A 13,801-nucleotide genomic window follows, 5' to 3' on the forward strand; every position below is an offset into this window, starting at 1 on the left:
AAACAACATCTGAATGTATTCTGCTTTTAAATGCACTTGTTTGATAAAAACACCTTTTTCTCAGTTTTTTGTCCAAAATGTTGTGTTTTTGACAAAACCTACCTCTGTTCAAGAGGCAATAAAAAAAGAACAGATGAAGATAAAATAAAAACGTTTTTTTTGCCTAAAAGCAGAGGCTCAGATCTTTATTTTTATATATATCATCTTCATATATTCATGGAAGAAAATATTCAGCGGGGGCATTCAAATTTAGCGAAAATCGTCAAAAACCCTGGCGGTGGCTGGCAACTTTTTTTTAAAACGCTGGCGGGGAAAGAGTTAACAGTGTTCCACGCAGTCAGGGTGAAAATGTTCGGCCTGAACTGGGTAACAGTATGGGTCTTACTCTTTGCCCATGGAGTTATTTTATCGATCACTTAACTGCTCAAGCAGTTTCAGTATTCTGAGCTGAAGTACTGACAGTACTGATCCTCTTGGTTATAAAACCTTATAAATGTAGACAGGGAGGTCCAGCCTGCCGCCATACAGATATCCTGCAAAGGTAATCCCACTATACCAAGCCCACGATGAGGCCACGCCTCTTGTGCAGTGCGCTCTAACACCCAAAGGACCCTGCAGGCCTTTAGAAGTGTAAGAAGTGTACAGCATCAACTATCCATCTGGATAGGCTCTGTTTCGATGCTGCTAGTCCCTTAGAACGTCTGCTGAACGAAGCGAAAAGCTGCACGGTCTGCCTGAAAACAGACAAGCGAAACACATAAGCTCTTAATGGCCTGACTGGGCAAAGGATGCTCACATTCTTTTCCTCATTGTAAGCCGACAGGGCAGACAGCGAAATAACCTGAGCCCTGAACGGTGTGTTATGGGATTTAGGCACGTACCTGTGTCTTGGTATGACTGAGTATGACTTTTGAGTCATTTGGCCCAACTTCCATTCATGTCGCACTTACTTGTAAATCCCCTTGTAAATGTGCTTCACTGAAGCAAGAGCCATAAGAAACTCTGTTTTGAACAACAAATGTTTCATGTCTGATAAATGTATTGGCTTGAACAGGGCACCTTTCATAGCTTCCAAAACCGTCGAAAGGTCCCACATGGGGACTGAAGGGGGTCTGGGAGGATTCAGCCTCTTAGCTCCCTAAAGGAAGCGGATGACCAGATTGTTCTTCCCCAGTGACCGGCCAGTCGCTGTTTTAGTAAATGCTGCTATGGCCGCCACAAACTTTGAGCATGGATGGGGTTCTGCCCTTATTCATTAGCTCTTGAAGGAAGGGGAGAACTTCTGTAACCCTGCAGTCTGGGTGAAAAGCCTCAAGCTTTGCACCAGCCAGAAAACACAGACCATTTTGAGGAGTAGAGTCGTCTAATAGAAGGGGCTTTAGCCTGTGTGAGCATGATTAACACTCCCTCTGGGAGGTTAGCGGGTATCCGTTGATGGCCCATGCATTTAAGGGACCACAGCTCCGGGCGAGGATGCCAAATCGAGCCCTTGGCCTGAGAGAAGGTCTTTCCTCATCGGTATTGGCCATGGGGCAGTGCTTGTCAGCTTCAGAACTGGGAACCAAGCCTGGTTTTTCCAGATCAGAGCCACAATTAGCACTGGGCATCCGTTTTACCTGATTCATTCCAATACCGGAGGCAGGAGCGAGACGGGGGGAAAGGCATAGAGTGGGCAGCGGGGCCAGACGTGGGCCAGTCCATCCCTGCTCTTGGAGAAAAACTTCTGACATTGAGTGTTTTTGAGCTCTTTTTTTATCGTGTGATTAAATGATGTGCCGCACTTTTATGTCTTTTACTCATCCAGCCACAGCATATTGATATGCATCGGTACTCTTGAAAGCCTTCAAGCGATCCCCACTGTAGCCTATGGGGAGGGGTTATACTCATATATATATATATATATGTATATATGTATATGTTGAATTATATCCTGTTTCTATTTCTGTTATCTTGCCTCAGAAGTAAATAGAGGATTGATGGATGGATAAATGGACTGATATTCACCATGATCCTTCACTTGTATTCCATCATTTTATTGGCAGAGAGGCTCATTGATGGTTGTTCATTTAAAATACTTCTTCTAAATCCATCTCTCACGTGTTCGTTATTATCCTCAAAATGAAATCACATTGTTACTGAGCAACACACACAGGCTGTTAGCTTATGTCTCCTGTAATTACCCTCCTTCTTCAAATGACTGTCTGGAGTTAAGTTCTAACACTCTCTCTCTCTCAGTCTCTGTGATCACTTCACTCATTTGATCAGAGTTAATGACGAATTTTGCTTTCTTTACCTATTTGTGGTTCCTTCTCTTGCCTGTGTGGTTTTTTTTATCTAAAATGTTGAGGAGAAGCTTAACATCCTTTTCATATAAAATTTATCCCTTATCATTTTTATGAAACATCCTGTTCAGCACAATATCACATGAATAATGGAAATACAAATGTCTACTGGCTACATTCACACTGTGAAGGATTTTCTTAATCAGTTTTTTTTTACTTGTTTTCCAATAAAAATATCTAAACCTCTTTTAAACATGATATATTTATTTGAGAAGATAAACTGCATAAGATATTAAGACCTATGTTTCATATGTATATATATATATATACAACATTTACATTTTTTATTTTTTAAACATTTAATTTTCTTTCTTTTTTTTCTCTGTGGGCGGCTCGTGGCTCAGTGCTTAGCACTGTTTCCTCAACAAGAAGGTTAGAGCAGATTGGAGAATGGATGGATGAATGGATTCTATGAAAATATCTTAATATCTCGTGAAATTTTGCATGTGGATAAAAGTGAAATTATCTTACAAATAAATGTTTGTTAAGAGATTTATATTATTGAAAAAGACAAAAATACTGATTAGAAAAATTGAATCTATAAATTGTGAATGAATCATCAAAGTCATGTTTTTAATGTATGATGTATCATGCTAAAAGCATAGAACAGACAGTCCAGATTCAATCAAGAGCCATAAATGCATTAATGCACCATACAGACACACATACACATGGACTAAAATGAACGTACACATGCTAATTCCTGTCTGGATGTGTTATATTGGCACATCATGCTGAGGTAATGACATTATGATATTGATTACGAAGTCATTTCTGGTAAACATGCTAATGAGAAACTATATTTGAGCTCCTGTCACTTAAGGAAGACTGATATCCTCAATGCTCCATAGAATCAGGATGTGTGTGTGTAGTGGAGAGAATTATGAGGAGGCTAAAGTTTTCTCATGTGGATATCCTCTGTTCTCTTTCTCATTGCAGTGGTGTTTGTATGCTGTTCTCCGGATATTTTCCGGCAGTTGATGGTGCATTTCCACAGGGCAGGTCTCCCTAAGGAGGAGTATGTCTTCTTCTACATTGACATCTTTGGACGCAGTTTGGAGTCCAGGCCCTTGCAGCCATGGGCCAGAGGAGACCCAGATGACATCTTTGCGAAGGAGGCCTTCCAGGTGATTAAAGCCTTTTATTAAACATGAGAGAGGGATAGACAAGATAGTGATGAGGAGATACACTGTCGATAATCATTGGTTTCATTCATTTAGTATTTTTGTTTTGTTTTCCTGTTAAAATGTTACATTTTATCAATAATAACCTTTAATATTTAATTATTAATTTAAATATAACAACTTTATAATATTTGTATAAAATATGAATTTATTTTCTAAAAGATTATCTTTGTTTTATTTTTACTCCACTGACATTTTTTTTATTTAAACCCCCTATAACACAAAACAACCCCTGCTATGCTTCAGGAGGCTCAAAATCTGAGCCATTATCAAAAGCTATGCAGGTCACTCTTGCTTTGGTCAGTGTCACAGAACCGCAGTCAGCAGCCCTGTGATAATAATTAACACTTTTCACATATGTATGTAACTTTATAAGAGAAATACTTCAGTCAGTCTAAAAATGTGGGTATACACAATAAGGTCATTTGTTAGCATTAGTTAATGCATTAACTAACATCAATATATATTTTTACAGCATTTAAAAATACAACTTGAAAAAAGTTGAAATGACTGATTTTGTTGTGTTGGTTCAGCAAAAATCCACACTGTTAAAATATACAACAAAAGTAATCTTGGTACTAATTTCCACTAGCTTTTTCTTGTTGATTTAACTTTTGTAAATAACAAGAATAAGTTTCATGCCACAATGCATGCTGGGAGCCATGATTTTAATACTATGGTGGCTCCCAGCATGCATTGCGGTATTAAGCATGTCACCATTGTTGAGATTCATATGCTGATTCTTGATGATTGTAATGATGAAATGTATTTTAAAATTCAGAATTCAGAATGTCAGATCTGCTGCAAGAAAGTTTTGCTGGTAAAAATATCAATAAAAAAACACTTATGGTCAGAAATAAGATTAGGGATTTTTTAATTAGGCGGAAATCTTGATCATTTTGGTTTCTTTCGTTCTTTCTTAGCAACAAATTATGTTTTTCTAAATACTGTTACAAAGACCACAAACTCACACAAAAAGCCAAACTGACCAACCAAAGGAAACACTCATCACCAAAATGGTTATGACCAAAGATTTTCAATTAAAAAAAAATCCCAATAGAAAAAGAAATGTTGAATTGGTTCAACTACAAAAGATTTGTTACAGAATAGTTGCACCTCTCCAGAAAACAAATAATGTCAAGTTGACTCAACTAAATGTTTTGTGTGTGTGAGTGTGTGTCACAACTTATTAAACTGTTATTTACAAAAGTTGAGTCAACAAGAAAAAGCTTGTGGAAATTAGTACCAAGATTTTTTTGTTGTTGTATAGTATAGCTTTTATGGTGATTTATGTTGCTTATAAATTGCAGAAATATACATGGTCTTATATACAGTTTTAGACACACACACACACACACACACACACACACACACACACACACAAACACACACAAATATTTTCAAGATTTGTTATCACAACATATTTTCTTTTGTCAAATCAACTTTATAATAATTTATTTAGTTGAGATAACTTATTATTTTGAGTTTCTGATGGTTAAATTAATCTACTTCATTGTATTAACTAACTTTTTCCAGTTCAATCAACTTAAAATTTTAAGGAAACCCAGGTTACTTTTTTAAGTTAAACCAACAATATTTTTTTACAGTGTAGTAATCACAATATTTTTTCTTTTGTCAAATCAACTTAAATAATTTGTTTAGTTCAGATAACATATCATTTTGAGTTTCTGATGGTTAAATTAATCTCCTTCATTGTATTAACTCACTTTTTCCAGTTCAATGAACTTAAAAGGCAACCAGGTTACTTACTTAAAGTAACCATCAATATTTTACAATACAAGTTAAACCATCAATATTTTTTTACAGTGTGCATATACTGTATATTGGATGTATTTTTTAGAATAGACATTTGCCTTTTAGAGTAAATTTGTATATATTTTATATTTTTCAGAGTGTGAAGATTCTGACCTACCTAGAGCCACAAAATCAGGAGTACAAAGAGTTTGTCACTCATCTAAAATCGGATGCTAAACAGATGTTCAACTTCACAGTGGAGGATTCTTTGGTAAGAGAGATCATTATGAAGTGATTTATCTTTACCTTTTAATTTTTCATTATTTTATTATTATGCCTATATTCTGCCAGGACTCTATTCTGTGCTCTCCAATATTCTCTCTTTGCAATTACTATTTATTTCTCTATTCTCTTATCTCGTTAAAAGTTCTGTGTGCCCTCATTCCCGCCAGGCTTCTCTCATCATAAAGATATTGAAGGGACCTGCTTCCTTAAAATGAATAAATTCATGTTTTTCACCCAAGGTGCATTACGTGTGTTTACCATTTTTAATAGTCATCTATTCACTAAATAATGCACAAAGGAAAAGGATGCAATGCACTTTTGCTCTCTTTCTCTCCAAACAGTAAAAGGTTAAGCATAATTATTTATCTATGTATTTGTGTGTGTGTTAGAGGCCCAGAATATGAAATTAATGTGACGTATACCTGCAAATTTCAGTCAAACAGTTAAAGCTGCTCTGCATCCATCAGGGGACTAAGGTTGATGTACAGTATTTTAATGCAAGAAAAAAAATGTGTCTAGTTAGCTCACATGTATGATGTATTTGCCTGTTAATGGGTGTGCTGGTTATTAGAGAGTATGGTGCATATAATAGGCATGTAGACAGGTAATTTAGTTCAATTCAGCAAATTCAACTGTCTGATGTTTTTTTTTCAATGTGCATCTCAAAACAACATGCATACAGGCACATTCACACAGACACAGAAGAGAAAACAGGTGTTTTAATGGGGTATTTAACACCAGGGTGTGCTTCTGAGAAGAGCTTTATATTTATTTCTGTTCTCTCCTAATCGAACAAGCTGTATGAGCACATTTGTATGAGGCTTTTTGGATTTTCCCCTCAGTGTGGATTCTAATTGAGAGGTTTGCTTTGGAGACCATGTTCAAGTGTTTTTCTGTGTCCCAGTTCACATACAGAAAGTGACAGGGCTTGTGTGAAATGAAATATGAAACCAGCGACTGTGCCTTAAAAAAAGCATCTCTCCCATCAGTTCTGTTCATTTAAATAAAAATGAATCTCTGCGGGGGCAAAATAGTCTGAATGGATTGTGACAAAAGATTAACAGATGAAGCACTTTACCCTGTGCCTCACACAGTCTGACTTTCATTTTGAATTTCTGACAAATATTTGGTAAAGGAATCAGATTCAGAAAACCATCAGCATAATAACGTGCTCCAGGTAGGATGTGTGTCAAGAAAATCAATCTAACATGTTCATCAGGACCAGCACAATTCACTCTGGACGCTGGATTGATTTGTAATGCACATAGGAAATTATTTTTTTATGTTATATATATATATATATATATATATTTATATACATTGTACTGACACTATTGGATGAGAACTGAACTGATCTGGACGATGACATCACTATTTTCTCCAGAGCAGCTTTATAGCTGAATTATATGGTGACAAATCAATGGCAATAATTCCTGAGCGCACAACTGATACTGATGTTCGCGGTAAATGACTTCTGCGAGAGGATAACAGATCTACACACGAGGAAACAGGAACTCGCAAGCTCGTTCGAAAACCGTGTGCCTGCATGACATCTCCTCTGCACACAATACATCTTACTGGCGTGTTTGCAACCAACCAGAATTTGGCGTAAACAGAATGAGAACATGGATCCATCATGCTTTGTTACCACTGTGCAGGCTGGTGGTGGTGGTGTAATGGTGTGGGTGTTTTCTTGCTACACTTTAGGCCCCTTAGTGCCAATTGGGCATTGTTTAAATGCCACGGCCTACCTGTGCATTGTTTCTTACCATGTCCAACCCTTTATGGCCACTATGTACCTATTCTCTGATGGCTACAGCAGGATAATGCATCATGTCACGTGCCGGAAATGATGATACGCGTGCGATGGCTTGTACGTGCAGAGGAGATGTCATGCGGGCACACAGTGTTTCCTCGCCTGTAAATCTGTTATCCTCTCGCGGAAGTCATTTACCATGCGTGCCAGGATCAGTTGTGCGCTCGGTTATTATTGGCATTGATTTGTCGCCATAGTATTAAACAAATGTATTATTTTTGATGGTCTTTACAGTTATTGAACAGAACTGAATAAACTGACCTCAGCTAAACAATGACTATTTTATGGCAGAACTGAACTCTGTTTGCATCATTGAATCAATATTTTTAGTTTATCCCTAAAACTGCTTTGAAAATCTGTGTCATATAAAGTATTTTATAAATTGCAAAGGTGTATTGTGTAGCAACTTGACTTGTAAATTAAAAATAAAGGCAAATAGTTTTATAAATCTTTGAGGAGCCTCATAGTTATGTTTATGAATTTTTCACTTGTATGTGCATTCACTTATTTGGATATTTGATTCTTTCAGATGAACATCATCTCAGGTGGTTTCTATGACGGTCTAATGTTGTACTGCAATGCTCTAAATGAGAGTCTTTCAGAGGGACATGATCGACCTTCAGGAGAGTCTGTCACAAAGAGAATGTGGAACCGGACATATTATGGTGAGCACATCCAATCCACTTTATTTATATAGCACAATTTAAACAAACACATGGTTTCCAAAGTGCTGTACACCACAACAATAAAATACACAATAGAATAAAAGTATGAACACATTAAGATAAAAATAACGAAATAAGATAAAAAAACTTGAAATTAAATAAGTAAAATCAAATCGAATGATTAAATAAAAAGCACTGCCCACACAATGCATTTAAATCACATCAATCACAATTACCTGGTAATAATAGCCAGAGTAAAAAAATGGGGTTTAAGCAGCGTATCCAGTTTATCACAGCAACCAAACTATAAAAGACAGATCAATAAACTTTAATATAATTTTAAATAAATGTAATTATATATATATATATATATATATATATATATATATATAATTGTATATCATTATAATGAATATATTTTTTAATCATATTTTTTTATATAAATATGAAATGACATGTCTGATGAGACATGTCCTTTTTACCTGACTGCTTGAATGAGAATTAAAACGTCATGATGCTGATCTTTTACCACTGGCAGACCACGTGTCTTTCTGCATCCTTTTCTTTGGGATCTATTTTTCCACTATGTCATGTGATGCTGATTCATTTAAATAATGTTTGAGAAGCTTTCAAAAGTGAAAAATGTCCACCAAAGACTGAAGCATATCTCTGGCCTTTTCTCCTCTCTTCTGATATTGTGTTGTGTGGGTTGAATTGAGGTTGGTTGAGACTTTTTTTTTTCAGTTTGCAATATTTTGTGTTTTCAGCTCAGTGATGTTCTAAACAAAGAAACATTTCTCTACCGTAACTCTGAAGGACAAAATGATTTCTTTATTTTTAAGTGCTTCCATGAATTTTCTACCTTCACATTTTCTGCTCTTTAACAACAACCACAATTGAATACAAAAACAAATGCTAATTTTGTATTGACATTGAATGCAATTTTTTATGTGTTACCTTTCCAGTGGTGTAAGTATGCCAAAAAAACAAAAAATCAATAGAAACAATAACAACTTTATTTCAGGGAGCTAGGCTCTTAAAAAGTCTTACCCAGCTTAATTAATCATTAAGAAAGAGAAACAGGCTGCAGACTGTGCCAGGTCCCGTTTGATTTCTATCAATTAAACAGATTATGTATGAATCTGCCCTGCAGGGAAAAATCTGGCATTGCAGACCCTCTACAAACAGAAGCTTTCTGCATAGATGGATCTAACAATGCACTTTCCAGAATTATGATGCAATTCTTAGGTTCAGAAAAAGAAGAGCTGTCGCACTCTCTCGCCAATCCCAGACTCATTTGTTCACGCATACAGATACATGTATAGTTAGTATGGCCTTTGGCCGCTTTTTCTCCTCCTAACTCTAACTATAACAGGCACAACGTTACAGAACGTAACAGATTACAATTAGATCTCGGTAAATTTAAAGATGCTCATTTAGACATCTTTTACAAAAAGCCCCCATTTTAATTACTAAGTTGGATCCAGTTATATCCTGTATTCAGTATAAAGTTGCTGAATAGACGGCAAGTACAGGATGTTCTATGCTTGTTCTGCCTTTTATATGACATTTGAAAGGGGAAGTTGATTCGCTTGATTTATAAAATCATTAATGAAATCTTTTCAGATCTGTTGATTGTGTGCAGTTCTGTTGCGTTGTGCCTGTTATAGCTGGCCAAGAAAGGGACAGACTCAATGGGTACGATCTGCCTATTGCCTATCATTTCATGCACCTTTATTAGTTTCTTAGAACTAATTATCTATTCATGTTTTGCTTTTTTTTAAATCTATGATATTAATGTATAGTTATTAACGTATAGAATAGATTTGATAAATGATCCTTGTGTTGTTGAGGTAGGCTACCATAATTTGAATTTTGTGATATTAGATAAATCAGTGATGTGAAATAAGGCAGTTGTAAGTCATTGCTACCCCGCGAGAAAGCAAAAGGCTCTCCTGAGAATTAACATTTGAACTCTCTCCTGCATATGTAACAGCAACATCCGAGATGCACCGCAGTGCAGCTCACACCTCACTTTTACAATCGCATCATCTCCCCATTTACCTGACATAATAAATTGTTACATTTGATTTATTCCACCTGACTCTAAATTTGTTTCCCCAAGTAGATTACATTTTTTGTAACCGCAAGTTTTGCGTCAGATTAGTGACGACTAATATTTGGCACTAATTCAAGTGTACTTGGTTTGCAGAGACAAGAAGTGAATTTCCATTTACTGTAGGGCAGCAAGCGTACTGCTTGACCGACCTAAATCTGGGTGTCTTTCCTGTTTTAATTTAATGTTACTTTATCAGTGTACGTGAGAAATCACGGCATGGCCAATCTAAAGCTATAAGAGATATAAAGTTGGTTGACTTATTGGAAACGGCTTATTGGAAACCCCCATTTGGACCAATAAACGGGCTAACATTGTTAATAAAAATGTTGTTGTTTTTTTATTCAATTTGTTGTAATAACCAAAAAACAATAAAACAGCTCCAAATAAATGTAGTCATAAGCTAAAAAAAATGATGGCATACACTTAATTTTTAGTCCATTCTTACTGATTCTTCCAGTTCTGTCACAAATCATTCTCACAATTTAGACAAACCTTATCTATATTATCTAGGTAGATAACTAATTTTCCAAAACAGATGTCAAAGTCATAGGAGACATGAATGATGTATTTTCCCTTTGACTTTATTCAAGACTTTATTCAGCATCAATCTGCCATTTAGTATCATCATGCTGGCATGCCGTACTAAAAGTTTCCTTTACTTCCTGCTGTCATTACACTATGACATGTCTTCAATTCAGATGACTCTGACTATCATTATACGTCCAATCATTCCACTCTTAAGTTGATTATTTGGTGCACACAAACACACACACACACACACACACACACTCTCTCTCTCTCTCTCTCTCTCTCTCTCTCTCTCTCTCTCTCTCTCTCTCTGTCTATCCATGTTCTTCCCAGTGTTTCTAATGTTAAATGTATCAGAATTACACTGTAAAAAATGATTTTTTGGTGAAGTAAATACTAGTGAAAAAACCCAATGTAATTTACTTGAAAAAGTTAGTTCAGGCAAGAATTTAAAAAACTAAGTAAATTCCATATCAGTACTTATTTCAAGCGAGTATAAATGAAAGTGTAAATATCAACTCAATAAAATTAAGTAAAAATTACTCTACTTTTCTGATACTGGGGTTCCCATCATGCACTGGACCTTGAATAATTAATGAGGCTCATTTTTCACTGGTTTCCAGCTGTATTTACACTGTTTTATCATTGATTTTTGTTGTCAGTATTAGTAAATTGCCATTTTGTGACATTTCTAGTAAATTTTTTGCTCAAAACGACACATTCAAACACAAAAACGATCCATCAAATGTTACCGCCATTGTGTATTGTCTACCAAGTATTGAGGTGTTTGCATTCACATAAGGCTTAATGTCTGTTATGATAATTTACTTAGATGTTCTAAGTAAAGCACATACTATAAATGACTAATAAAATTCAAGATTATTGTTTTAGGGTTAGGGTTAGGAAATCGGAAGGAAATCGGTATTAATCAACCTTTTACAAGCCGAGTTAAAATTGCTTATTTTTGTAAAGTTTACTTAATTCCATATTCCAAGTAAATTTAACTTAAAGATTTCTAATTAAAGCTACTGATAAATATGTTTAGGTTTTTACTTGGCAAATCTTTGTAAATTTACTAGCATTTTCTGAGTGAGATAGTTTAGCAAGGTTTTTTCAAGTAAATCCTACTCCAAATCTTTTACAGTGTAGGTCTGTATTTCCTCCTAGAGCACTTAAGCAAGATTGGCAGTGTTCAGGGATATTTCCTTTGTCCTCCAAAGAGAAATATGTAGCAAAACATTCCTCACAATCTGAATACAATTTTCACAAGCAGTCTTTGAGCATCCATTTCTTTTATAGCTCATGTAGGCCTATTAAAGCTATTCTTATCATCAACCGATGTGAGGACATCTCTCTCTCTCTCTCTCTCTCTCTCTCTCTCTCTCTCTCTCTCTCTCTCTCTCTCTCTCTCTCTCTCTCTCTCTCTCTCTCTCTCTCTCCCCTTTCCCTCTCGCCAATGGCTTTGACATTTCCAGTCTGATAACGTTAAAGCTTTTCATATTATCAGTCTCAATGTCACTGTCTGTTTCCTCTGAGCTGGACTCAGCGTCTATCTGTATAGCCAATTTAAAGAGGTGAGTGGCTTCCACAGGAAATTACAGCCCGTACCTGACCCTCATCGGAAGATGGGACTGGGTCGGGCATAACCGGAGGCTTTTCAAGAGACTCTTGATTGAACACATTAAATTTCATTGAACACTCACATACACACACACTGTGTATGAATTGATTTACTATGTGGAATTATAATCATTCTGATTACTCATTACATGGTTGATACTCATTGCTAATGTGTTTGCAGAATTGTAGTTCACTTAAAGGTGCAGAAAGCGATTTCTGAGAAATTCTGCTGAAAGTGGATCGGACCAAGCACCACAACACAGCAGTACGGGCATATATGAGGGGGGAAAAGAGAGATTGAGCATGAGGGAGATTTGATGAAGAACTGTAGAAAGACAGATGGCTGAGAGACATTACAAAAGAGAAAACTATAGGTCAGAGGAATATTACTGGAAAAAGAAAGGTTATGATCAGGCAAGATCTTTAGGCCCCACATTAATATTAAAGCTTTTAAGTGCTGGTGAGACTTAAGCAGGAAGGCGTGAAAACAGACGGCAAGGTTGCTTCGCTTTATTTTTCGCAAAGCATTATTTAGCTATAATAAAGAGACATCAACTCTTGTATTTCATGTTGTTAAATTTCGGAGCAATGAAGTATGGGGTGTGTTTGTATCGGTTGATTGTAAATATCAACCATGTTTCATAGAAATCATCTGTTGCACCTTTAAAGGGATATAGTCCACCCAAACATGAAAATATATTGAAAAGATATTCTGAATAAAGGGTAGACTATCCCTTTAAAGTTTGGACTTTATTGTATGTTTAACTGATGTCTCTGTAGTGTTTATATGTATCAGTTAAAGAGATCAGTTAAAGGTATGTTTTTATTGGAAAATAATGGTATCATGCTTATAATAGGCACTTATAAGTTATAATGGAGTAAAGTTCCAAACAATTTAAAAGCTGAAATGCTGAAATGTTAAGCTTGTTTTTGTTTTGTTAAAGCAATTACATGAACTCGTCCATAAAAGATGTAGATCATTTGAGGGGACCATTATGTTTAGATTGACATTTTAGTACTGGGAGTACTGCTGAACTTTAAATTCAGCTGCAAATGATGGCCTGGCAGGTCACAAATGAGTAAAAGAAGGTTGTTTACACTTCGCTTTGTCACAGCTAGTCTACTGATGTTGATTTGTTGCAGTCTGCTCTATAACACACACACTCTGTCTCTTGCTTTTCCCAGGTGTCACTGGTCTGGTGCAGATTGATGAGAATGGAGACAGAGAGACTGATTTCGCCTTGTGGGACATGACTGACACGAACAGTGGCGACTTTCAGGTTAGTGATAATCTCATGCTCAATTTGTCTCACAGTCACAGCTTTCTCATTCGTTTCTTTTTGATATTATCAACTTTTAGTCAGGGGGAATTGTTCATTTTTTAAAGGGCACGCATGGTTAATTCATAATACATGAGCCACATTAGTTTGAATAGCAATGATGCTTCTGTTAGTAATTGATGGATGAATTGCAATCACGTTTTTCTT

The 13,801-nt window shown here is 36.0% G+C and overlaps 1 protein-coding gene across 1 annotated transcript in view; it reads left to right on the forward strand.

Moving 5' to 3' along the window:
• Positions 1–13,801, forward strand: part of npr1b (natriuretic peptide receptor 1b) — a 46,032-nt gene that overhangs the window by 19,501 nt on the left and 12,730 nt on the right. Inside the window, exons 5-8 of the mRNA XM_039680019.2 lie at positions 3,282–3,469; positions 5,439–5,552; positions 7,912–8,047; positions 13,500–13,594. Of these exons, the coding sequence (XP_039535953.2) occupies positions 3,282–3,469; positions 5,439–5,552; positions 7,912–8,047; positions 13,500–13,594 (533 nt within the window). The remainder of the gene's footprint in view (positions 1–3,281; positions 3,470–5,438; positions 5,553–7,911; positions 8,048–13,499; positions 13,595–13,801) is intronic.

The sequence above is a fragment of the Pimephales promelas genome, chromosome 12, assembly GCF_988280905.1.
Source record: "Pimephales promelas chromosome 12, fPimPro1.hap1.1, whole genome shotgun sequence".
Lineage (NCBI taxonomy): Eukaryota > Metazoa > Chordata > Actinopteri > Cypriniformes > Leuciscidae > Pimephales > Pimephales promelas.